Source organism: Mesocricetus auratus, unplaced genomic scaffold, assembly GCF_017639785.1.
Source record: "Mesocricetus auratus isolate SY011 unplaced genomic scaffold, BCM_Maur_2.0 Super-Scaffold_100676, whole genome shotgun sequence".
NCBI lineage: Eukaryota > Metazoa > Chordata > Mammalia > Rodentia > Cricetidae > Mesocricetus > Mesocricetus auratus.
Window position 1 is genome coordinate 87497002 of NW_024429266.1, and position 26942 is coordinate 87523943.

General features: G+C 44.6%; 2 protein-coding genes across 3 annotated transcripts in view; one reads left to right on the forward strand and one right to left on the reverse strand.

Moving 5' to 3' along the window:
• Nucleotides 1-26315, forward strand: Slc3a1 (solute carrier family 3 member 1). The gene is made up of 10 exons (XM_005077297.4): nucleotides 1-504; nucleotides 4829-5008; nucleotides 5155-5309; nucleotides 7110-7235; nucleotides 17626-17745; nucleotides 19946-20070; nucleotides 21161-21356; nucleotides 21810-21977; nucleotides 23111-23227; nucleotides 25701-26315. The coding sequence occupies exons 1-10, from the start codon at nucleotides 84-86 to the stop codon at nucleotides 26142-26144; spliced, it is 2052 nt and encodes a 683-aa protein (XP_005077354.1). The 5' UTR covers nucleotides 1-83; the 3' UTR covers nucleotides 26145-26315.
• Nucleotides 24342-26942, reverse strand: part of Prepl (prolyl endopeptidase like) — a 33685-nt gene continuing 31084 nt past the window's right edge. For both annotated transcript variants that reach the window (XM_013118499.3, XM_005077264.4), the window contains one exon: nucleotides 24342-26852. In XM_013118499.3, the coding sequence (XP_012973953.1) occupies nucleotides 26763-26852 (90 nt within the window). In that variant the 3' untranslated portion in view covers nucleotides 24342-26762. The remainder of the gene's footprint in view (nucleotides 26853-26942) is intronic.

Sequence of the window (26942 nt, forward strand, 5' to 3'; positions counted from 1 at the left end):
TAGCAAACCACAGCACTCAGCAAGCCAACTTTCTGCCTCCATCCCTTCTGAAAAGCACCGGGAAAAGGGGCCCTGAGGTAGACATGAATGAGGACAAAAACAAGAGAGACTCCATCCAGATGAGTATGAAGGGATGCCAGACGAATAACGGGTTTGTCCAGAATGAAGACATCCCAGAGCAAGAGCCAGGCTCCAGGGATACCCCACAGTCCAATGCTGTGAATATCCCTGCTCCTGAGGATCCCTACCTCAAGGCCGTGCGGCCCTATGCAGGAATGCCCAAGGAGGTGGTGTTCCAGTTCTCCGGCCAAGCTCGCTACCGGGTGCCCCGGGAGATCCTCTTCTGGCTCACCGTGGTGTCCGTGTTCCTGCTTATTGGGGCCACAATAGCCATCATTGCCATCTCTCCAAAATGCCTTGACTGGTGGCAGGCAGGTCCCATGTACCAGATCTACCCAAGATCTTTTAAGGACAGCGACAAGGATGGGAATGGAGACCTGAAAGGTGCGTGTTCAAGCCCAGCATCAACCAGGGGAGAGTGGTTTGTGTCTCTTGCACCTAGCTTCCTCGAAACCTTTTAGTGCCTGGGTTGTGCTGGTAAGCACATTCCAGGATGGCTGGCACCTGTGCCCCTGGGCATTATCCAAGCACCACTCAGAAGCCTGCAAGTCTTGCCCTGGATGTAAGGCCTCGGAGCCAAAGGGTTTGATCTGATGCCCACTGAGCCAATACACATATTCATTCACTCGTTAATCCTCCTACAACCTCTGCATGTTTCCACTGAGGCTGGCTGTCCTGGTATAGGATGTAGCTTCTTGTCTGGTTGGAGTTTATTGATAAATACATCATGTTATACAAATGTGATGTCTGCAGGAAAGAAAGACTGTCTTTAAGTTTCAATCCTGAGAGATAAGAGAAGGCTGAAAGGCCCAGCAGTGTGTTAGCTGTTAACTAAAAAAAGGGTTCTCTAGAGCAATACGTATTAGTGGGAAAATAAGACCAAAATCTTGTATCTCTTTAAGCTAATAATGCTTTATATGTAATTTTGTATCCTTAAAATTGAATGTTGCGACAAGTCATTGGTGGCACATGCCTTTAATCCCAGCACTCAGGAGGCAGAGGCTGGGGGATCTCTGTGAGTTCTGGTCTACAGAGCGAGTTCCAGGACAGCCTCCAAAACAATTCAGAGAAACCCTGTCTCGAACCCCCCCCCAAAATTGAATGTTGCTTTAGGACATATTAAGACTTAAATTGTGCCAGACCGTGGGAATAAACTGGATTGGTTGGTAGAGTCAAAGTCAAAATGGTTTAGGACAGCCAGGACTGTCCCACTGGCCTGTAATACCAGCCCTCAGGGGGCTGAGGGAGGAAGATTGCCATGAGTTCGAGGACAGTCTGGGCTCCACCCCCAAAAAAAATCGAAGCGAGAAGTGAGGGGAGGGATGAAAAGGGGGTGCAGTAAGAAGAAATTACTAGCAAGGAAGTTTGCTTTTTACAATGATTACTTGTTTAAAGCAAACAGCAAGATGATATGGTAGTGTGTGAGACAGAATGGTCTAATTTGTCTTTACAATGTTACATGTTCTAAACCCCTCATTTAAATGGAAGTATTTCTGTTGCCTGTTGATACTCTGAAATGTGACAGCCACCTGGGAAGGCAACAGGAATCAGCAGCCTGCTAGAACGCTGCAGCCTAGATCCTGCTGTTACTGGAGTCAGAGCCTGGACCTGGGCAGCCCTAACATTCCCAGCTCAAGCTAATTAAAGCGCATGATAGAGACAAGCAGACTGAGACCGATTCAATGGGGCGGGGCGTGCCAGAAGAAGTCAGTGTTCAAGGTTGCTGACACGAAGCTTAGTAAAATAGAAGGCAAGAGATATGCATGGCTAAGCAGTGCTGGCCATAGGTGTGGTCAGGTCTGTAACTGACTCATTTTTCTTCAGCTCCATCATCCTTCCCGGTGCTCAGTGCTCACTCGGGCAAAAGCTCAGAACTATGAGTACTCTCTCCCCAGGAGACAAGCTCCTCCTCTGGCTGCCCCAGGTTTTCCTTCTCCCAGCACAAGATTCCCGGGGTGGGAGGGCGGGGGGGGGGTGTTCTAATTCCTTAGGGACCTTTGCTTCTGTAGTCTGATGACCAAAGGGTGTCTCTAGCACGTCTTCACTTCTGCCTGGGCTCAGGGGACGCCATGCTTTGATCTCCTCCACCTCCTGATTGCTTAGTGTGGCCTCTGCCCTGCTGATTCAGGAAGGCTCACGGGAAACACAGAACACTACCGGCTCAAGTCTCCGCATCTGCATTTAGGACCATGAACTAGAAGCCACAGCAGCTAGCCATCTCCAGTTTAACTTCCGTAGACCTCCTCTGCCAAGCCTAGACTCTCCTGTGCCTTCCTCCACAAGTGAACAAGTGAAAGACAGGCCTCAAACCCGCCGCTCTAAAGACAGCCCATGAGAGGAACAGGAGGCTGGCAAACACTGGCGCAGACCTGTCTTCTACCTCGTCAGTATACTCTTGCCCAATCCCTCGCTCTTCTCCGTGTAACAGGTCCCATGGTTTGCTCAGTTGTGTATTCTTTATTATGCTGAAACTCAGTCTTAGCCTGCAACACCCCAGCTCACGACTTTCCTCATCAGCGCCCTGCCCCAGGTAGTCAAGGCTAACACCCTGGTCCATAAAGCACCTTGTACATCCCTTCCCTGGTTTGCATCATCCCATTCCGGCCACTTTACGTTGCTATAGCATCACTGTGCGAGCTTCTTTTTTTCCCCTCAAGGTGAAACTGATTTTAATAGTATGTTTTATTTAATGCAATGCATTTTCTGTATCAACATATCAGCATAAAGTATTTATTGACGTATTTAAAATTATTTCTTTTCGTACCATCTCTTTAAAATCTGGTGTGTGCCTTTCCCTCCCTCAAGCACACCTCACCCCGGATGAGCCACATTGTAACTGCTCAAGAGCCACGTGTGGCCGGGCGTTGGTGGCCCACGCCTTTAATCCCAGCACTCGGGAGGCAGAGGCAGGTGGATCTCTGTGAGTTCGAGACCAGCCTGGACTACCAAGTGAGTTCCAGGACAGGCTCCAAAGCCACAGAGAAACCCTGTCTCGAAAAACCAAAAAAAAAAAAAAAAAAAAAAAAAAAAAAGAGTCACGTGTGGCAAATTGCTTTGTATGCGCTAGTGCTCTCCGGACTATCTGGGATCAGATGTTACTTAGTTCTTTGGCACCTAGCTCAACACCTGTTGGAAAACACCTGCAATCTTGTTTTAAAGATGTAAGGATGACTGTAGCTCAGTTGCAGAGTGCTGGCCTAGCTCTGGGTTTGATCTCCATCACTGCATAAACTAGGCATGATAGTACATACTTGTATGTAATCCCAGCACTCTGTGTGTGTGTGTGTGTGTGTGTGTGTGTGTGTGTGTGTGTGTGTGTGTGTGTTACCAGTTGCAGAGGCAGGAAGATCAGAAATTTAAGATTATCCTGGCTAAGCCAACTTGGGTTACTTGAAACCCTGTCTCAAATGAGTGAGTGTGTGTGTCTGCCTATGCTCTGTGTGTGTGTGTGTGTGTGTGTGTGTGTGTGTGTTTGTGTGTGTGTGTGTATGTGATATTACACATTTAAAAATATATATTTGTATTAAAGGTAAAAAGTTATTCTAGAAGATTGATGCTATTCATAGGACTAGATTGCTGTCTGAATTTTACTCAAATTCATAAAATTGTTAATATTTTGACCTTTGATGTAAAATGTTTTATTTTGGACATATTTTATTTTACTTTTATTTTTAAAAACTTTATTTTAACTTATGTATAGAAATAGTTTGCATATTAAATAGCACTATAATAAAATGACTTGATATAGTTTTAAACAATAGAAAAAAGGGGAAATTTTTCAGTTTATAAAATCCATTCTCCTGCCTGGCGGTGGTGGCACACGCCTTTAATCCCAGCACTTGGGAGGCAGAGGTAGGTTGACCTCTGTGACTTCGAGGCCAGCCTGGTCTACAATGTGAATGCCAGGACAGCCTCCAAAGCTACACAGAGAAACCCTGTCTCTAAAAAAAAATCCTTCCCCCAAAACAAATTTTTTTAAAAATTTACTTTTCCTAAGTGGGTCATTTAGACATATGCGTTCATTGCCTAATCATGTCTAATTTCTATCTATATATTTAGACAGTGTAAGTGTTGGTACAGTCTAAAATTTAGAAAGATTGTAAAGTGGCAGCACCCACTTTTATTTAGTCCTAATTCCAGCACTCGGGAGGCAGAAGCAGGTGGATCTCTATGAGTTCAAGGCCAGCCTGGTCTACATGGAGAGTTTCAGTCCAGCCAGGGCTACAGAGTGAGAGCCTGTATCAAACAAAAAAGGAGGAGAAGGAAAGAAATAAGGAAAGAAGGAACGAAGGAAGGAAGGAAGGAAGGAAGGGAGGAAGGGAGAAAAAGAAAGGATGGAGGGAGGGGAGAAGGAGGGAGGGAAAGGAGGAGACCAAGAAAAGGAAGTATTACGTGATGTGGACGAATACAATAAAAAAGGACACATGGGTCATAAAAGAATAGCTAAAGCTACTTGTTTTTCTAGTTTCAACTCTATTACCCCCTTTTTTAAATTTTCTGAGTATTGAAAATAGCAAGAATCTTCTTTTTCAATGGTAAAATCCCAATGTGTTATTTCATTGACACAGTGATTGTGAGAAGTAGGCTTCCTTTCTGGTGCCACTGACCGTTAGACTTTTTTTTTTTATCTCCCCCTTATTTTACTTTGAGTGATTCAAATGAAAGAAACAAAGCTGCATTTGTTTCACATCCTTGGCTCTTCCCTCAGGCATCCAAGAGAAGCTGGACTACATCACTGCTTTACACGTGAAGACTATTTGGATCAGTTCCTTTTATAAATCGTCTCTGAAAGACTTCAGATATGGCGTTGAGGACTTCCAAGAAGTTGACCCTATTTTTGGCACAATGAAAGATTTTGAGAATCTGGTCGCAGCCATACATGACAAAGGTAAAGAAATGAGAAGTGCCGCGGAATGGGAACTCAGGCAGACAGCATCTTGCCTCTCGCGGAATTCCCACCTACCCATCTTACCCTTGACTGTCATTCTTCTCACACAGTCTGTCCCTAACATTTGAAATGCTTTTACTCATTAGGTTTAAAGTTAATCATCGACTTCATACCGAACCACACAAGCGACAAACATCCTTGGTTTCAATCGAGTAGGATGCGGAGCGGGAAATACACTGATTATTACATCTGGCACAACTGCAGCCATGAAAACGGTGTAACCATTCCTCCCAACAACTGGGTAAGGACAACCGATGAGCAGACAGAAATCGGGCAGCTCTAGACTAACTGAGCATGAGGTGTGTGGGGTCCTTTAAGGAAAAGCACTGAAGGATGCAGTTTAGAAATAGAAGACGTTTCCAAACGGCCTTTAGGTTTCTGACTTCATTGTTGAGCTGATGGATTCTGGTCAGTGGTACTGTCATCCAGCATCCTCTTCCCTTTGCTTTCATGGTACCCTCATCCAGCATCCTCTTCCCTTTGCCTTCATGGTACTCTCATCTATTATCTTCTTCCCTTTGCCTTCATGATACCCTCATCCAGCATCCTCTTCCCCTTGCTTTCATGGTACCCTCATCCAGCATCCTCTTCCCTTTGCCTTCATGGTACTCTCATCTATTATCTTCTTCCCTTTGCCTTCATGGTACCCTCATCCAGCATCCTCTTCCCCTTGCCTTCATGGTACCCTCATCTAGCATCCTCTTCCCTTTGCCTTCATGGTACCCTCATCCAGCATCCTCTTCCCCTTGCCTTCATGGTATTCTCATCCAGCATCCCCTTTTACCTTCACTTCCCACCTGGTTCAGCATGGCTCTGGGGCTCCTGAATGGAGATAGGGAAATAACTAGTTTTTTTTCTCCATATTTTTCTACTTCTACCACTTTACAGGGTCCTTTACTTCTTTGAGTTTTTGACATCCCTCCCCCCCCCCCCCCCCCGCTAGACTATATCATAAGGAAACACAGTCATCACTTTCTCTTGTCCTGAGCCTCAGTCCTGAGCTCTGGACACAACCTATTGTCATCATGGCCACCTAAGTTGTCACCTTGTCTTGGGAGGTTGACTGAGTCCAAGTGACCAGCACGGTCTCTCTGGCTTCCAACGGCCTTCTGCCTCCTTCCCACCCTATCGCTCTTAGCAGCAAATGCCACTCGGAGAGCATAGAAGCCATCATCTGCCCTACTTGTTCCTTCTGCAAGAGACATACACACACGAAATCACCTGAATAAAAGTAACTCTTAGAAACTTAGCACATACAAATAGATGATGGTATGTTTCCTTGAAAGATAGCAGCAGCTATTCACTGTGGCCAGTTGCCATGGAAATGCAGACGTCATGTGATCGTGTCTTCCAATTAAAAAGAAATGGATTTAGGTGGGGTAACTCCCCCCCAAGCCCTGACCACTATATTGTTTCCAGTTGCTCTTTTGAAAGTCATGAACGAAAGGCCTGAGATACAGCCCAAGAAACTCTCATGTTTAAGGTTGAATTGAGGCAGATTGACCAGAGATATGAGGGACAAGCCGGAGAATGTCAACATGCAGTCAGTCATGCCCCATTCCTTCTAGAAAGAAGACATTAGTCATACCGTCAGACACCACTAAGGGTTGGTGCCTGATGTCACCAGACGTTTATTCCAGACGACTAGGAAAGCTTAAAGTGAGTGTGTCTAATACAAACTCTTTGGGGAGTCATTTTACATCTCTGGCTTCAAGACTAACACAGGCCATCTTTCTCCATAATCTGCTTCACATACAGGGGTCTTGAGCCGAGTAGCAGATTCAAGAAAATATGTTAGGAAGGGCGTCCCTTAAGTTGGTCTTGTTCTGGACTACAGAGCATTAGCTGGTGGTGTGGTCGTTAGGAGGGGTGTCTACTTGACAAGTAGTTCATAACTGCTCTGTGGAGCATTGAGGTAAAATCTGGGGTTCTCCCTGGAAAGACAATGCCTAGGATCTTAGATGGCAAGGCCACATCTTTGTGGGCAAGGCCAGTGTGGGAATGAGTGAGGTAACCTTGCCTTGTTTTCCCTGTTTGCCAGCTGAGTGTGTATGGGAACTCCAGTTGGCACTTTGACGAAGTACGGGAGCAATGCTACTTTCACCAGTTTTTGAAAGAACAACCTGATTTAAATTTCCGAAATCCTGCTGTTCAAGAGGAAATAAAGGTGAGTGTGGACTCCCACACAGGCTTCTCCACTGGTGGGAACCTAAGTGAGTGTCAATACCCACACAGGCTTCTCCACTGGGAAGATAAGTGGTTATTTGAAACACTCCGAGTTGACTGAACATCTATGTAGGCAAAATCAAGGTGTGCCATTAAATTATCTAGTTAAGGTGTCAAATGCAAATGAAAATATTTACATGGTAGATAATATAAACAACAGGGAAAATGATAGGGGGACCTCAGCTAGAGGTGATCTTTCATTGAGGCAATTGGCAGGTGTATTGGTGGGGTTGGGGGTTAGGGAGGTGGGGGCAGTGAGAGTGGAGGGGTTGAGAAGGTAGGCTTTGCAGAGCTGGTTCCTATTTGTGCAGTGGACCTCTGGGTGAATTGTTGGGCTTTTTCTGGTCTCAGATCCTCGACCTGTGAAACACAGTTGGTGGTGATACTGTGTTTGTTCATAAGACAGACTGAGATAATCCATGCATGGCACTTCTGTGTTTGCTCAGTAAGCACTGGCATGTTTCTCATTCTGTGCCAGGTCCTGTCCTGAACATTGAGACTTTGACTCAGCCAGTCTCTGAAACACCAGGGGGACAATGACATCAATGCATGCATGACACTTCAAATGGTACTGATTTGGAAAGGCATTAGTGTACCAGGGAGAGTTGCTCTGCCAAAGAGGGGGAACCCTTGGGACAGATGCTGCAGAGATAAGAAATGGAGCATGAGAGTTCCAGGCAAGCATGCACGCGTGCATGTGTGTGTGTGTGTGTGTGTGTGTGTGTGTGTGCATGCAAAAACCTCAAGTTTGATTTAAAATCTTAGATATAATAAATATTGCTATTTGGGGGATATGTCTACTTAAAAAAATCATCTGTTGGTTATTTGCAATTAAAATTTAACTTGGTGTCCTGAGTGTTAACTGGCAGCCCCACTTGTGATCTGGCAAGACTAAAGGGTGAGAGGCACTGAGTCAGAAGTAAGAGGTGCGGGTTAGTTGGATCTGTGAGGCATGTGCCTCGTGCACGAGTCACTGAAGGCACCTCTGTGGCTCTGGAATGGGAAGGTTCCTGTGGCCACCTCAGCAGACTCCCACCAGAGTGATCCTAAATCTCAGCTCAGGAATTAGACTGTCTTCCCACTCTCCATACTGCTGTGGGTGGAGTGGGGGGGGGAATTCATGAATAGAGAGCTGTAGACAACTCTAGTAGAAAATCAACCCTAGTAGAAAATCAACTGTCCATAAAAGCCTGGGTTCATTTCTGGACCCTTAATTCTGTCCCATCCTGCTATATATCGTAGTCTAAGGCAGGACCACTGCCTGGTTACTGTAGCTTTGTACTAAGTTGTGAAAGCAAGAAGTGTGAGTCTGCCAGGCATGGTGACACTCCGCCTTTAATCCTAGCACTCAGGGTGTGGAGGCAGGAGGAGCTCTGTGAATTCGAAGTCAGCCCGGTCTACATAGTGAGTTCCAGGAAAGCCAGGGCTGCAAAGTGAGACCCTGTCTAATAAACAAACAAACAAGTATGAGTTCTATATTGTTTTGGATATTGCGTGACTGTTCTGAGTCCTTTGCTTTTCCTTATGAATTTTTATAGTAGTATCTCAACTGTGCAAAGGAGCCTGCTGACATTTTTGTTTGTTTGTTTGTTTGTTTTCTTTTGGTTTTTTGAGACAGGGTTTCTCTGTGGCTTTGGAGGCTGTCCTGGAACTCGCTTGGTAGTCCAGGCTGGTCTCGAACTTACAGAGATCCGCCCGCCTCTGCCTCCCAAGTGCTGGGATTAAAGGCGTGAGCCACCAACGCCCGGCGCCTGCTGACATTTTAATAAAAACTGCACTAAGTCTGTAGCTCGTTTTGAGGAGTATTGACATCTTCATATTAAACCTTCCAATCTATGAACATGGTGTGCCTTTCTATTTGATTAAATGCCCTCCAGTTCTTCCTACAATGTTTATAGTTTCAGATAAAAGGTCCTGACTTTTGCTTTCTCCCTCCCTCTCTCCCTCCCTCTCTCCCTCCCTCCCTCCCTCCCTCCCTCCCTCCCTCTCTCCCTCCCTCCCTCTCTCCCTACCTTCCTCCCTCCCTCCCTTCCTTCCTTCCTTCCTTCATCTCTCCCTTCGTTGCTTTCTCTTTTTTCTTCATTCTTTCTAGTTTTTCTCATTCTAGACAATGCCTTTACCCCTGAGCTCCACCCCCACCCCAGCCTTTTGCATTCCCCTTTAGAGATTTAGTCCATGGCCTCCTTAGGCTCGAGACCGTTTACGTGTGAGGTCTCAGTGAGTTGCTCAGGAGTCTGTTCTAGCAGCATCTTGAGTCAGGGCACTCTTATTTCAGTGAGGTTAGGAGGCCATAGTTACAGTCAGCTGACTAAGGGTTAGGTATAATCTTGGTGTTAATAGACTCTCTCTCATTACCAAAGTTCACTGATACATATCCCTCACCGCTGCCCATACTTATTAGTCACTTACTATATGACAAGTCATTTACCGAGCTCTGTTGATGCTCTTTTTTTTTTTTATTTTGGCTTTTCGAGTCAGGGTTTCTCTGTGGCTTTGGAGGCTGTCCTGGAACTGGCTCTTGTAGACCAGGCTGGCCTCCAACTCACAGAGATCCGCCGCCACTGCCAGGCTCCTGTTGATACTCTTAAATGGTCATAGAGAAGGAGCCTTTGGGAGGTAAAGTGGTGTTTCTTAGGAGACAGGAGTAGGATGCAAACCTACATCTGGGGGCTGGAGTTCACCATCCCGACTCCAGGGCCTGTGTTGAGATACCATTTCTCCATGTGCTTCTCCTTACTTGCAGTTGCAGTCAGTTGAACAGGTAGTGAACCCTCCAGGCCCCTGTAGTGACAGAGACGGATTGTTTAGAGATATTCAAACCAGTGTTGTGTATTTTGGCACAGTGTGCTGGTGGATACATTAATGATTCTTCGACTAACTTGGCTGTTCTCATGCAAGAATCCAGGTCATGGGATCTGTGAATAGAATTCTTACTAAGTAGTCCCTGGAATGAAAGTCCTCCCTGTCTGGGCCATTGCTACCTTACCAAGAGGCTAAACGTTATTTGGAAGGTGAGTGAAGATTCACTATCAGGAGTAAATAAGGAATGCAGAGAGGCTAAGATGAGGGAGGCTCCTGGTCCAGACCTTTCTCAGACATCTCTTCCGACGGCCTCCTGTGCTCCCTACCCGCAGCACTTATCTGCGTGGTCGAGCTGAGCGGGTTAATAATTTGCAGGTTAGATGAGATGGTTGGCAGTGAGGAGGTATCTGTTAGCAACTTGACCTTCTGGAGTCTGAGCCTTCTCCCTGGCTGCCATCAGTTTTCAGCTTCTGCCCCCATAGCAGACTTGTACGCAGGGGAGGGCTCTTCCTACTCGGTCTCTTCCCTCCCTAGTGGCTGCTGGGAACTCATGGTCTGAGTGCTTTCCCCTGGAGAAGTTAGAAGGCCGAGAGATGCTGGTGACTCACATATTAGAGAGTAGTGTTTTGTACACTTCCAATCACTCTGGTTTCTACCTGCCTTCCAAGTCAACCCCCACCCCCTTTTAGATGGATGAGGAGCCGGAGCAGGGTACAGTGACCCTATGGGATAGCCAGGACATTTAGTAAGAGACTCCTGGTCATCTAGTCTCTGTCTGGGCTCAGAATGATCTAGACACGTGATATGGGAAGGCTGACCACTGGAGGGGAAGTGGCTCTTAGCTGGAGATGAGAAGCCAAGAGGCACTCCCTGCTCGACATTAGATCCTATAGCTAAATGTGGACTTTGCTCTGCCCATAGCGAGCACAGGACTGCTGGAGAGAGACTCCACAATTCAAAATACAGTTCACTCACTACCTGCTTTAAAGCCAGCCCCGTGGCTTATCAATAATGATTGCATAATATTGCACTTCTGTGTGTCAGACATTTCACTCTTCTTATACACTTGTCTGGTGGTCTGTGGGATGTGTGGGCTGTGCTAGAGGGTGGTCTCACCTGATGGTGTGTGTGACATGTTGGCTGTGGGCTAGGAGAGGGTGGTCTCGCCTGATGGTGTGTGTGGTGTGCTGGCTGTGGCCTGAGAGACGGTGTTTGGAAGAAAAACACATGTTATAGCTGCCAAAGTTTTGTACTATAGAGGAGAGGTAGGCGACAGAAGAAAAACCAGAGCAAACCATGCTAACTGGTAGAAGAAAGTTGGCAAATGGATACCCAAGTTGTCCAGACATGGAGCAGGTAAGGTTGGGGCAGGAAGTTGCAAAGAGGCAGTGTTGCTCAGTGGTTGGGCTGGAATAGGCCACACAAAGAGGCAGTTTGGCGTGGGAGGAAGGGTTGGTTCAAGCAGAGGGAAAGCACCAATATGTACTTTTGAGGTGCTGGCAGTTAACTTGTATGACTGGGATGTCATGTGCATGGAAGGAAACGTGACTCAGTGAGACCCAGGGATCAAGTTATAAGAACCCCAAAAGTCCTGGCAAGCTCTGGAGTCTAAATTTCAGGTAGGGAAATGGTTCTGGCTTGCATTTTTAATTGGTCTGGTTTTAGAGACAGGTTAGGAGGAAAGCAGCTTCGGAGGCGGAGTTCAAAGCGCAGCCACCTGGAAAGGAAAGGAATTCCAGTCGCCTTGGGCCTACAAAGGGGTTGAAGGTGGCCAGAGAACTCACCAGGATTTCGAGAGGAGTCTAGTAGGACCCAGATTGCAGACTGGTACCCGGGGTTGGGAGGGTGTTGTTTCCATGTTCTGAAATGGAAGATGAACAAGGGAGAGGCCATGTTGACTGCACATCAGAGCTCTCTGGGAGACACCCAAGTGTCCAGTGAGTACTTAGATTTCTCGGGACACAGGTATCAGGGAAAGGTGTGCTCCAGCGATAGGGACGTAGGATTTGTTGACAAATTCATTGGCAGGTAACAGTGACAGAAGCAGGCCAGCTGAGAAGAACAAGGGAGTAAATTGTTTTAACTTGGGAGTGAGACCTAGGTGTGGTCAGACCCTCCAGTTTAAAAAAAAAAAAAGCTGGGCAGTGGTGGCGGTGCACACCTTTAGTCTCTTAACTTGGAAGGCAGAGGCAGGTGCATCTCTGTACTACAGAGCGGGTTCTAGGGCAGCCCAGGCTCCACAGAGACCCTGCCTTGAAAAACAACAACAGCAAAACAAATAAACAAATAGAAAATGGAGGGCACTGGTGAGATGTCTCTGCAGGTAGAAGTGGTCACCAGGAAACCTGAGTTCTATCCCCAAGAACCCATGTAAGGATGAGAAGACGGAACGATCCCACAAAGTTGTCCCCTGACCGCTGCTCCCATGCTGTGGCATGCACATGCCCTCCCCACAATCACAAACAAAAAATGACAAGAATGGAGCCAGCCCAGCAGGTAAGGGGTGCACATGGCTCCAATTTTCGCTTCGTCGCCTACTGAGCTTATGACCTTGGCCCAGGTGCTTCCGTCTCTCTTATCTGTTCCTCATTCATAGAATAGAAACACTAATGGTGCTCTGATCATGGGATCTGAAGATTAACTCATTTTGAGTTAATCTCTGTAAAGCATTCAGAACAGTGGTACGTGTGTGTGTTTTCCTTTTCAGATAGTCAATAAAGGGATATTGCCAAAAGTACATGACCAATCACAACAATGGGACCTCTTAAAGGTCTGTAGAAGCAGCCATAAACCAAGTGAGATATTAAGAGCTAAGTAGAGGGTCTGGAGAGATGTATCAAGGTTAAGAGCACTGGCTGCTCTTCCAGAGGACCTGGGTTCAATTCCCAGCACCCACATGGCAGCTCACAACTGTCTGTAAATCCAGTTCCAGGGGATCTGACACCCTCATACAGATACATATACACACCAAACACCAATGCACATAAAATAAGTGAATTTAAAAAAGAGCTAAGTAGAGATTGGCCACCAGTGTTCACACTGCAAGCAGGTTGAGGGCGCATGTACAGATGTGTAGAAGTATGCAGATGAGCTGGGAGGAATAGTCCTTCTGTTCTTCCAGAGCTGCTGAAGGGCGGGAGCTCTTCTAACGCTGGGGAAGGGTTAGCAGGGTCCTGTAGAGGCTGTGGTGCTGGTCTCTGGACTGCAGAGCTGCAGGACTGGTTTCCAAACTGTCGGGTTCTGCAACCCCTGTCATCCCCATTTTTTTGCTCCCTGAGGACCCAGAGAAGATTTTCCCAGTGTTTCTGGGTAGCTGTAGGAAACTTTTGCTTCTCTTGCCTGTAACCAGAAGGTGTTGTTTTTCCTGTACTTGTGAAAAGTCTACTTCATCATTCCTTCCTGAGATAGACTCCTGCAGCTGATGTCATTTCAAGAGAGATGTAGGATGTCTGTAGGCTGCATATGTGTGTTACTTTTATTGGTTAATGGATAAGCTGTTCATCCAATGGCCAGGCAGAATATACCTAGGCAGGAATCCAAACAAAGATAGAGAAGGAAGGTAAGGTCAAGAGGACACCATGTAGCCACTGGGGAAGCAAGACATCATGGTAAGCTACAGCCACATTGTGATACACAGGTTACTAGAGATGGGTTATTATTTTATGAGAGAGCTAACCAGTAAGAATCCTGAGCCCTTGTTCAAACAACTAACTAATATTAAGCCTCAGAGTGGTTATTTCATTAGAGGCTTCGGGGACTCTGTGGGCAGAGAGAAACCGGTCCACTGGGACCAGACTAGACTAAAAAGTCCCCCTCTACATAAGGGGACATGTTATGTGTCATCATATAGAAGAGTATAGCCATAGGGCTAGAGAGATGACTCACTGACTGTTACTCTAGAGGTCCTGAGTTCAATTCCCAGCACCCACATGGCAACTCACAACTGTCTGTTACTATAGTTCCATGAGATCTGATGCATTTTTCTGGTGTATGGACATATATACAGACAAAACACATATACATAAAATATGTAAATAAATCTTAAAAAAAACAGAGCTACTGTGTTTCCCACATTTGACTATTTAGGTAAATGGTTCTAGTTATTTCAACCATCTTAAAAAAAAAAAAAAGAGCCTGTCAGTGTTAGCTAGGGGAATGTAGTAAGTTCTAGGTGAGCCTGGACCAACCAGCCAACCAACCAACAATGAAACAAATAAGCAAACACTCCCACCCGGGCCAGCCCCATTGGTCTAGATATCACGATTGTTGACTCAATTACTCACAGTGGTCGTGTGTTAGAAGAGAAAATACATCCACTGGAAAATCAGGACAGCATGGTATCATGGTAGCTAAGAGCCAAGGGCACAGTGTACTGTCCCCAGAGTCCCCACGTCTGGGTCACCCAACCAGGTGGAACCAGGCACTGTGCCTGTTTTTCATATCCAGTGCCCTGGAGAGCTTAACTGGAATGAGAGGAAGTTAAGGATTAAACTCGGGAGCACTCTTTTCTCATCTGGTGGAGAGAATAAATAACATGAAAGAAATGCTTCTTCAGATCAGACTTTGGGGTATATGGTTACAACTTCAGCCTTTAAAATGTCTCATCAGGGCTGGGTGTGTGGCTCAGTGGCTGTGAGCACTTTCCTAAGAGCCCTGGAGTCCCAGGCTCCATCTCTGCACTTCAAACAAACATACTCAAAACCATCACATGAAGCAAGGACACAAGTATGATACTCACGGGGGTTCCAGGGCACTCAATTCTCACTGTGTTTTGTTTTTTAAGACTTTGTATTTTTTTCTTATGTATCTGTGTGGGTATATGCACTGGAGGACAGGTGCCCCTGGAGGCCAAGAGGCATCAGAGCTCCTTGGAGCTGGAGTTGCAGTCAGTTATGACCCTCCTGACATGGGCTCTAGAAACCGGACTCAGGCCCTCGGCAAGAGTAGTATGTGCTCATAACTGCGGAGCCATTTCTCCTGCCCACATTTTTCACTCTTTGGTGGAGGTTAATATTTAGCCACGGTTCTGAAGTGAACGAGGAGCCCATGAGGAAAGTAAGTAGCCATATTCTAGGAAATCAACACTCCCATGTTTGTCTACAGTGGCACGATCACCCACACCTTGTCAGAAGTTGCTTGGGTGGTTTTGTGCTTTGACTTGACCGGTGTTCCTGTTTTCAAGACAAAGCACCAAGTGGGACTGAGCCCAGGTGAGGGGGCATCTGACGCTTGTAAGAGTTGGGGGCTTCTCAGTGAGAGTATGAAAGTGAGGAGCGTCCGGGCAATAGTGCAGCACCGTCTAGTGAGTTGGTCCAGAACCTTCAGAGAGCCCGTTCCACAAACCAGGGGTCTCCGTATGCCCAGCAGGTTTGGTGTGTGTGGCGTCTCGCTGTTGGGTTCCTCAACCCAGGCACTAGCTAACCAATGACACCCCCAGCTCTTCTGGACATTCTCCTCGTCCTTAGACTTCATGAAGCCAGAGCACACATGGACTTCTTCAGTGTTTTGGCTTCTCACATCCAAAGAAGCTTTGTCTGCTTTTAACATCATTGTCCATCCTGTCACACCATCTTTGAACCAGTTCCCCTTTACTCTCTATGGACTTGTCTATTGTGGACATTTCCTTTCCTCTCCTTTCCTTTCCTTCCCTTCCCTTCCCTTTCCTTCCCTTCCCTTCCCTTCCCTTCCCTTCCCTTCCCTTCCCTTCCCTTCCCTTCCTTCTTCCCTTCCTTCCCTTCCTTCCCTTCCCTTCCTTCCCTTCCCTTCCCTTCCCTTCCCTTCCCTTCCCTTCCCTTCCCTTCCCTTCCCTTCCCTTCCCTTTCTTTCTTCCTTTCCATCCCTCCTTCCTTCCCTTCTTTCTCTTTCTTTCTTTTCTTTTTTTTTTCTTCTGGGTTTTTCAAGACATGTTTTGCCTGTGTATCTTTGGAGCCTGTCCTGGAACTCACTTTGTGCACCAGACTGACCTGGAACTCACAGAGATCTGCTTGTCTCTGCCTCTCGAGTGCTGGGATTAAAGGCATGCACCACCACTGTCAGGCTAATATATGTTTGTTTATTTGTGTAGTGTGTGTGTGTGTGTGTGTGTGTCCAGAAGTCAGAAGAGGGTACCAGATGAATCTTCTGGAATTGTAGCTACATATGTTTGTGAGTTGCTTTGTGGGTGCTAGGAATCAAATTTGGGTCCTCTAGAGGACCAGCCAGTTCTCTTAACCACTGAGCCATCTCTCCAGCCCCACAGGCATTTTATATAAAGGAAATAATTCAATATTTATTCCTTGTCTTTAGCAAAATGCTTTTAAGATTCAGGTATGTCCCAGCATGCCCATCTACTTCCTTCTAATCTGTGAACAGGTAATATTCCTCATATGGATGGATTTACCATCAGGGATAGTTTCAATTTAAGAGCCCTGTTACCATGAACATTCAAGTTTTTGTTTCGATATAAATTTTCATTTCTTTTGGATATGTATCTAGGTGTGGAATTGCTAGTTTAAGTCAACTTTATGTTTAACTTTTAAAATCAGGTTACAGCATTTTCTGCTTGAAATCTTCCAGGACTTTCTACCCATCCTTCCCAGTTCCAAGTTTTTGCCATGGCCTGTAAAGCTAGATAGACATGACAAGTCCAGCTTCTGCTATTCCCCCTTGTCTCTACACCCTTGGGCATGTCATCCTCTTTTTAAAACTATTATTTACTTCCCCTCTTGTCTCTACACCCTTGGGTATGTCATCCTTTTTTTTAAAAACTATTGTTTATGTATTTATTTTGATTTTTTTAAAGACATGGTTTCTTTGTATAGTCCTGGCTTTCCTGGAACTCACTCTATATACCAGGCTGGCCTCAAACTCACAGAGATCCACCTGTCTCTGCCTCCTGAGTGCTGGGTTTAAAGGCGTGCAATACCACTGCCTGGCAGCTACCTCTTTTTGTAGAGTGTAGCTTTCCCCGCCAGTCACCTGGGCCCTGCCGTGCTGTCTGGACCCCCAAATAACACATAGGACACTATATTAATTATGAAGCTGTTAGCTGTTTGCTTGGTTTCATACTGGCTAGCTCTGACTTAAGTATTTAACCCATAATTGTTAATCTAAGTATTTTCTCTTACCAGAGAAAAGGGTCCAGACCTCTTACTCCTCTGGCAGCCTACATAGTGTCTGACTCTGCCTCTTTCCCAGAATCCTCCTTGACTCCTAGTCCCACCTAACTTGGTTCCCTATTAGCCAACAGTGCTTTATTCAACAACCAATAAGAGAGACAGGTTTACAGAATGACATCTCCCATCACCTTTTAATTTTTTTTAATTGCCCAGGGAACCTGACTTCATTTCCACAGCTGTTCTCTGCCTGGAATGCTCTTTTCCCAAACCCAGCATCTGATACTGAGAGAACCAGTTATGGAATGAGAGTGTGAAGTTGTGTGTATGATAATATGTTTTGTATGTTGATGGCCACCCACACACAGAACCTCTGTTAATGTTCTGACGAGTTTGTAGTTGATGTAACCAAGCACTTTTCTTCTCCATGCCCAGGAAATAATACAGTTTTGGCTCTTGAAGGGTGTCGATGGCTTTAGTTTTGATGCGGTTAAATTTCTTCTGGAAGCAAAGGACCTGAGAAATGAAATCCAAGTAAATACATCCCAAATTCCGGTAAAGTCTTCTTTTAAACTTTTTTTTCTTGGTCTCATCTGAAAATGTTATAGAATGTTTCTGTTTTTTAAATTTAAAATTTACGATATTTACAAAATTATGTGTATATGTGTGTTTGTGTGTGGATGTGTGCATGTGAGTGCAAGCATCCGCAAAAGCTACAGGAGGGTGTTGGGTGGCCCTGGGGCTCACTGGTTGGGTGCTTGGAGCTAAGCATTCCTCCACGAGAGTGGTGAGCAGTCTTCCCGTGAGCCGTTCCTCCAGTCCCATGTCCTCTGCTCTAGTCTAAGATGCCAGTTACAAGGGTGAGCTGCTCCTGCCTACAGGAAGAACTCTGACGTACTATCTTTCTAGTGCGTGTACCTGGGTGGCTTTTTCCATCGGTTCTTTCCTGAGCAAGGGTTGCTTGAGAATCCTTCTTCCTCAGTGAGGGTTCTAGGCACACAATACAGACTAACAGAGGTCTACTGATGGAAGGATGGTTTGCTCACTGAGATTATTGTTTCCTTCATTTTACTTAGACTCAAAGGTAGAAGCCTCAATTTCCTGGGACTTTCCTATTGATCAAGGTCAAAGCCAGAACAGAAGGGAGTTAGCACTGAGTGTTTCATCTAAGTCTCTCAGTTTCTGAATGAGACAGGCTTCATGATTTCCGTTTAGTGAGCCTCAGGATTCGGGATTACAGGGGTTAATAGAATTCCAAACAAAGTCCACCTCATTACAGAACCTGGGCTGTTTGGGGCTCTACACTATTGATTCACATCTCAACCCCACGCCATGACATATGAAGTTCACATGCTACCTTAGTCCTCTATAGTTGCCCTAGTTTTTATGGCCAAGTAGACAGCAGTTTCAATACATACTAAAAATATTGGAGTAGCATGTGTTACAGGATAGAATGTTGTATGAACCAAATAAGCAAATTACAGCAATGTGTAACAATCTAGATGAATCTTAGCAATACTTCTAGTGGTTGAAAAAAGTCTAAAATTTTATGTATGGTATGATGCTCTTAATGAAGCCAATCATATAAAATAAATTGCACATGGCTATTTTGTTATGAAGCTTCTACCTTTTGTCCTGAGCCTATTTATGCATTCTTATAACTTCATTAAGTAAATCAATTAACTACCTACCTACCTACTCACATACCTAGCTAACTACTCACCTACCTATGTAATTAACTACTTACCTATACTTACCTACTTACCTAATTAACTACTTACTAACTACTCACCTACCTAATTAACTACGTACCTAACTACTAATCTACTTAATTGTTTACCTACACATCTAACTACTCGTCTACCTATCTAACTACTCAACCTACCTATCTAACTACTCACCTGTTTAACTGCTTACCTAACTACTCACAAACCTAATTAACTACTTACCTATATAACTAATTAAAGAGCAGTTGATTGTGAGATGATGTCATGAAGCAAAGGTTATAATTAAGCCCATTATTATTATTGTTCTTGTTTTTTTTTTTTTTTTGGTTTTTCGAGACAGGGTTTCTCTGTATTGTTTTGGAGGCTGTCCTGGAACTCACTCTGTAGACCAGGCTGGCCTCGAACTCACAGAGATCCGCCTGCCTCTGCCTCCCGAGTGCTGGGATTAAAGGTGTGCGCCACCAACGCCCAGCTTAGGGGTGTTTTGTAATTAAAGTTTTGGTATTTGCTAAAATTTAGTTTACCAAAATGGGAGATAGAGAAATTGAAGGCAGGATTTAGATGAGTCCACCAGACCTGCCACTACAAGAAACACTTACTGTTCACCTGATTTTTATTTAAAGTTACCAATTTAAGGGGCTGGAGAGATGGCTTAAAGGTTGAGAGCATTGATTGGCTGCTCTTCCAGAGGTCCTGAGTTTGGTTCCCAGCAACAACATGGTTGCTCACAACCATCTACAATGGGATCAAGTGCCCTCTTCTGGTGTTCAGGGTTATGTGCAGGCAGAACACTGTATACACAATAATAAATATATCTTTAAAAAAAAAAGTTACCTATGTAAGAGTCCCTGCAGTACTATTGGTCGTGAGTATCCACCATGCACAAGCCTTTTGTGTACCGAGGTTTCCAGGACTGCCATTGAGCAAACGCCTCCTTTGTTTAGCCCATCTGATCAGACAGTCTGAACTTACATGGAGCCCTGATGCATGGTGAAATGGTGCTAACCATGCTGTCCTGTTTTCCTAAGGACACGGTCACCCATTACTCGGAGCTCTACCATGACTTCACTACTACTCAAGTGGGAATGCATGACATCATCCGGGACTTCAGACAGACCATGAATCAGTACAGCAGGGAGCCAGGCAGATACCGGTAACCACAGGCCCAAGTTATAGTCTAAAAAAACCTGTATAACTATAATTGCATTTTATTATTAGGGTGTGTGTGTGTGTATGTGTGTGTGTGGGGGGGTATGTGTGTAAGGGCATGGATGTCATGGAACACAAATGGAGGTCACAGAGTAACCCTGTGATTCTCTTTCTCTCTTTTTATATGAGTTCCAGGGATTGAACACAGGTCACAAGGCTTGCATGACACTTCTGAGCCATGTTGTGTCCCCACCTTTAAAATTCTTTTTAAAATTAGGACTGGAGAGATGCCTCCGTGGTTAAGAACACTAGCTGGTATTCATGAGGTACCGAGTTTGATTCCCAGCAACCATATGATGGCTCACAACCATCTGTAATGAGATTTGGTGCCCTCTTCTGGCCTTAAGGCATATATACAGACAGAACACTGCATACATAATAGAAAAATCTTTAAAAATTAAAAAAAAATTAAATGTAACCTACATAATTATAATTTACAACTAGATTATGCCAAGGTATGAAATAGTCTCTTATGATGCTTACCTTTGCTGATTTTCAGTCTCCTCTTTTGTAGAATGTTAAAGATGAAATTAATTTGAAAGAGTCGAACTGAAAAAGTTTAACAACAGGTTTATAGCAAAGCAACTCCTGGGCAGCCCCTCTAGCCCCAGAGATCGAGGCCGGAGAAGCTGCACACCTGACCTAAAGCAGGGAGATTATATAGGCTGTGGGTGAGGGGTGATGACATGTCTACCACAAGCTGGGTTTGTGCCCAAGTATGGTCAAAATCTGAGCACTTTAGGTGGGGATTTGGGTGGTTGGCAACTTCAGGGCAGGAGGTAGCTGTAAGCATCAAGAATTCAGAACTGGGCTTTTGGCAAAGCCTTTCCTTTGTTTGGAGACTTTCTGAGTGGGTGGGGTTTGGAGAGAGAGAGAGAGAGAGAGAGAGAGAGAGAGAGAGAGAGAGAGGAGGGAGGGAGGGAGGGAGGGAGGGAGGGAGGGAGGGAGGGAGGGAGGAATGGGGCTTTCCCATCATGCAGGGATGAGCTGGAGGCTCCAACCAAACAAAGACAACAGTTTGCCAACTCTTCTAGGTTCATGGGGACAGAAGCCTCTGCAGAGAGCATCGAGAGGACCATGATGTACTACGGCTTGCCATTTATCCAGGAAGCTGATTTTCCTTTCAACAATTACTTCACCACACTGGACAGCCTTTCTGGGCACACTGTATATGAAGTTATCACATCCTGGATGGAGAACATGCCAGAAGGGAAGTGGCCCAATTGGATGGTAAGCCCTCATGTACAGCACACAGGGATCTGTTGTACTTGCTGGACGGTCACCTCTAAAGTGAGGTACGTCTTTGTCCCTAGTGGACCTTACTCAGGGTTAGTGGTTGAGTCTGTCGAAGCTTGTTTTAGGGTTTCTACTGCTGCAACAAAATACCATGACCAAAAGCAAGTTGGGAAGGAAAGGGCTTATTTGGCTTCTGCTTTAGCAATTGAGGTCCCTTCCTCTCTGATGGCTCTAGCTTGTGTCAAGTTGACATCAACTGTCCAGCACAGCAGCCATGGTGGTGAATGGTCAGTTATCCAGCAGGTAGTGGGCTTGGGACCCATTTCTGTGTTTGCTGATACCAGCATTTTCAGAATGACTTTCTGCCTGGGGAACTTTCTTTTTCAGATGGTAACTCTTTTATGAAATTGTGTGCGGAACTGTGCTCTTAAACTATCTGCCTTTCAGACCGGTGGACCAGAGGCTACCCGGCTGACCTCTCGCTTGGGGAACCAGTACATCAACACTATGAATATGCTTCTTTTCACACTCCCAGGGACACCTATAACTTACTATGGAGAAGAAATAGGAATGAGAGATATTTCCATTACAAACTTCAATGAAAGCTATGATACTGTAAGTATGATACATTTTTAGCTATGTGTCATGGCTACACTGTCAGACAATTTACCACTGCTATTTTGTTACTGAGTGTCATGGTCACTTAAAAAATAGTTTCACACTTGAAAAATATTTATTTATGATATATGTATACAGTGCTGTCTGCATGTATGTCTGCACTGCAGGCCGGAAGGGGGCACAAGATCCCACTATAGATGGTGTAAGCCACCATGTGGGTGCCGGGAATTGAACTCAGGACCTGAAAAAGCAGCCAGTGCTCTTCACCTCTGAGCCATCTCCCCAGCCCCATGGTCACTTTTTTTTTTTAACTGTTGACAGTAAGGGTTATCAGCTGTCAGCTCCTTACTGAGAAGGTGGCTGACACATTCATGGAAATGACAACTTCTAAGCCATGTAACTGAGCTTCTTGGATAGAACTGAGGACCCTGCAGCCTCTGAGACAGGCTGACATCTGGGGACCGGTGACTTACTTTGCATACTATTCACTGTCCTCTCCTACAGGCAGGAATTCACCTCTGGTTTTTGACTTGCTGGTGCAGTGACCTCGGCACTGCCTTGTCCTGTTGTCTTTGTGTGGTTTTGCTTTTGTCTGAGGCTGTGGCTCTCACGATTGAGTTGCTGGGTACATGGTACCCTGGCTGTTTAACCTGTGCAGTTGGACTTCACTTGTGTGAGAGAGAGCTTCCTCATCGTTTGGTTAATTTAAACGTTTCCTCCCAGCGGCTCACTGTGTGTGGGTGTTCACGTGCAAGGATCAGGGTGGGTACAGGAGCAAGCAGAAGTTACAGCAGGATGGGGTGTCATGCATCGCTAGTGGAATATTCTGAAATCCTTTTTTATTTTCTTAAAATAAGAAGAGGCAGATTCTAAAAACGTGCAAGTTCAGTTAGGAAAGCATCATTTCCATCATTGGAAATGATCTAATTTCCAATGAGATTATTCGCCATTTTCAAACTGAAAGCATGGCACTGAGCAACAGTGTACGCCAAGGCCTTTTCTTCATGAGTGCCAGCATCAGCTCAGAACTGAAGGGGCAATCGGAGGCATCGGAGGCATTCAGGGAGGGTCCACGCAGATTTCTTGTAATAAGCTGATCATTGCTTTCTCTTTTTGGTCTTCTGATACAGAGTACCCTTCTGTCAAAGTCACCGATGCAATGGGACAATAGCTCAAATGCTGGGTTTTCTGAAGGCAATCACACCTGGCTACCCACAAATTCTGACTACCTCACCGTAAATGTGGAAGTGAGTATTGGTGACAGCGTTACACTGGTTCTAGAGACAGGGAGTGAGTTTCCACACGGGTTACCAGCATCGAAACAGTGAATGAGTTTCCACACGGGTTACCAGCATCCCAGGCATTTGTAGCACCTTAATTAAGACTCTTGGAATCCATCGCAGACTAGGCTTGTGATTTTCAAGAGTTTGGAAGTTATGCTTTTGGTAAAATATGATCTGTTACACAGTGCCCCATATGAAGAATCATTTACAGTATTCAGGTCTTCACAGAAATGCCTGTCTCTCAGAGTTTACAGCCATGATGGAAATTCTACAGTCTTTTACAGCAAGACTAGCTATCCTTTCTCTGGAACTTAAGTAAGTGGTCACTGAGTTTTAAGGGATTAGGAGCCAGACATACATGTGTACTTTGTAAAATTGGGACTGCATACCAATTGATGTACTAGAAAACTCTTAAAAAGGAGAAATCCCTAAACAAAAGGATAATGTAATTATGAATAAAAGATAAAACGTGGTTTCAGGAGGATGTTGAAAAAGGCAGTCACATATATGAATGGGTTGAATTCATGTTTAAAAATATTCAGGTTAGATAAGACAAAAATGCAGATATGAGACAGTTAAAATGATACAAATAATTAACAATACTGCAGGCAACTGTAATGGAAAGGAAGCTTGCAGTTCAGCTATCAAAAGAATGTTTATACTTTCTGATCAAGTAGTTTTACTCTTATTTTATCTATGAATATTCATGTATGTGCAAATGATAAATATGTAAGGGTCTTATTTGCAAGAGCAGAAGTGTTAGAAATGATGTGTCTATCCAACAGAAAGCCAGTCCATTGGATCATGGGACTAAGATGTAGCTCTTAAGATAAAGACTAGCACTTTCAAGCTGGGGCTGGGTCATCATCTGTGTAAACACACCTACATATTCTTGTAGAGGCACAGGGTTACCATTTCATGATACCTAAAAAGGAGGGAATTCCAACAGTCATCACGTCCTGTCTGTCTCTGGAGGGAACTGGGGATGGCTGAAGAAACCTTTGCCTTGTATATATTCTTGCAACTCAAATTTATACTATGTGTATACATCTCCTAGACAAAAATGACTTACAAAAGGCAGGCTTGGAAATATTTAATAGCAGACAAAATAGAATTCAATATGAAAAGCGTTATATGAGAGAAACTTTCAGACGATTTCAGACAGTGAATAGTTCATGAAAACCCACAAATCTTTATGCATGTTAACAGAAGCCTCAATATATCACACAAGTACTGTGGGAGATTAAAGAGAGAGACAAGTCCATGATTATAGGGAAAGAGCTCAAATGAAAGATGAAAGAACAGCTCACTGGGCACCCCTCATGAGAGTGGCACTAAGCTCTGGTACTCATGCATTACCTGAAGCTACTGAGAATGACGAACGCTGATATGTCGCGCACACACACCACAATGACTTGGTACCTGATTTTAAACATCCATGAGATAGTCACTAAATATACATTATTAAGCATCTACCTGAAAACAACAACAATAACAATGACAACGATACCGCCCCAGGAAAAGTGGCTGGGGGGAGTATAATGAATGAACATTACTGTTGATTTGGCAACGGCTCCAAATCATTTGGCATTATACATTGAATGTCCATATCTTTGACACAGTAATTATGTCTGATGATTGATCTTAAATAAATAATATAAAACATGGGAGGAAGGGATTGAAAATGTAAGAAAAAACACTACAAGTGCAAATGTTTAAAAGTGAAGGGAATGGTGAAGCCATTCAATAGAATATTTCCTACCATTACAATGATATCTGTGCAGACGATGTAACAGAAAAATTCTTATGAGGAAAAAAAAAGAGGGAAGAACAGCAGTAAATTAGGTGTGTTTGTGTAGCTGTAACATAAACCCAAACCTTTAATGAATGAAACTACCTTTTAGGGCCAGGGGTGGGGTGGGTTAGGGAGGCAGCAAGAAAGCAAATGTAGACTTCTTGCAGGTTAGGCTCTACACAGTTTTTCAGTGTTCTTCCCATCACCGGTGATCCAAGAGTCCATGTCTGCTGGACCTATGATCGCTGTCTGCACCACAGAGCCCTTCACGTTATCCCACAGCCGAGAACAGCTAGGTCCCAATACATAAGATGCTTTTTGCTTCCAGGCATCTGGGAGTCACAACATAGCACAGTGACTTCATTCCAGCAATGTCCTCAAGTAGAGCCAAGTTTGGCTTCTGCGGCCACTCTAAGATGTGGGAGCATTGTGCATAATGAAATGACTCTCAGACAAGCAGAAAATATGAATTACAATTCCTATTACTTTAGGGTAAACTTTAGAAATGCTTTATAATTTGGCAATTATTTGCTTTTTTGGGCAGTTATTTTAAAGGGCAAATGGAAGCAAAATTTTTTGGGGGAGGGGAATAATTCTTAAAATAAAACATTTATGTGAATATATATTTTTTTAAAAAAACAGGTCCAAAACACGGAGCCAAGTTCAGCGTTGAGGCTGTATCAGGATTTAAGTCTACTCCATGCCAGAGAGCTGGTTCTCAATAGGGGCTGGTTTTGCCTTTTGAGGGTTGACAGTCACTCTGTTGTGTACACAAGAGAGCTGGATGGCATAGATAAAGTCTTCATTGTGGTTCTGAATTTTGGAGAATCATCAACTCTGCTAAATCTACAGGAAGTCATCTCAGGTCTTCCTACGAAACTGAGAATAAGATTAAGTACCAATTCAGCCTCCAAAGGCAGTGAGGTGGACACACATGCCATTTCTCTGGAGAAGGGAGAAGGACTCATCTTGGAACACAGCATGACGACTCTCCTCCATCACCAAGCAGCTCTCAGAGACAGGTGCTTTGTCTCCAATCGCGCATGCTACTCCAGTTCACTGGACATTCTGTATAGCCTGTGTTAGGGTCTCCAAGCACGAGATGGCCACCCTGTGTCCAGTGCGTGTTTACACTATGTTCAGCATGTTGCTGAGTAAGCCTCGTTCTTACATTTCGGTAGCAGGAATGTAACTGTCTTAGGGAAGATTCTCAAATGTTGGAAATAACAATAAAGTGTTTAAAAGATTCCCCCCAAATTCTAAAGCATTTCAATAATAAGAATGCTATTCTTTTCTTTAAAGTGGAGTTGTGTAAATTGTAAGGTGACTGACTCATTGTCACAGTGTCTAACGATGTTTATTAGCAAAGAGGAAAGACATGGATTGGTAAACTGGTCAAAGAAAATTCCACTAGTAGGCACAAAGCTGTTCTGATTGGAAGGGAGGCCTGGTGGTCAGTCTCCTGCCCAGTTCTTATAGTTCCTTTTCTACATCCTACTAAGGAGTGACCAAAACCTGCTCTCCCAGGCTAGCGGGTATGTGCTGGTATGAACAGTACAAGCGAGAAGCATATTAAGCAAAATGTACAAGAAGAAACACCTTTTAAAAAATTATGTAATAACTTAAAAAAATCTCACTTTTGCTAAACCAACTGGAAATAAGACTATTTCCATGTGTTTCCAGTTCCCAGCTGAATGCAGCATTTCAGAATTTTAGGTATTTCTTAAGATCCTCGAAAGCATTGGTGCTGTCAAGTCCAAGTTCCTCATACAGGAATTTCATCTGGGCTGTGATCTAAAAGAAACACGTCTGAGATTAGACAAGACTGTAGTGTCCCAGAGTTCTCTAGTCTATCTACCAAGCTAACCTCAGCCTGCAGTCTTT

Excerpts from the sequence above, each read along its gene's own strand:
- Slc3a1 (XM_005077297.4), top strand. The coding sequence starts at position 84 with ATGAATGAGGACAAAAACAAGAGAGACTCCATCCAGATGAGTATGAAG. Across the intron at positions 505-4,828 it reads TGGGAATGGAGACCTGAAAG|GCATCCAAGAGAAGCTGGAC; the intron begins GTGCGTGTTCAA and ends CTCTTCCCTCAG. Across the intron at positions 23,228-25,700 it reads ACCTCACCGTAAATGTGGAA|GTCCAAAACACGGAGCCAAG; the intron begins GTGAGTATTGGT and ends TTAAAAAAACAG.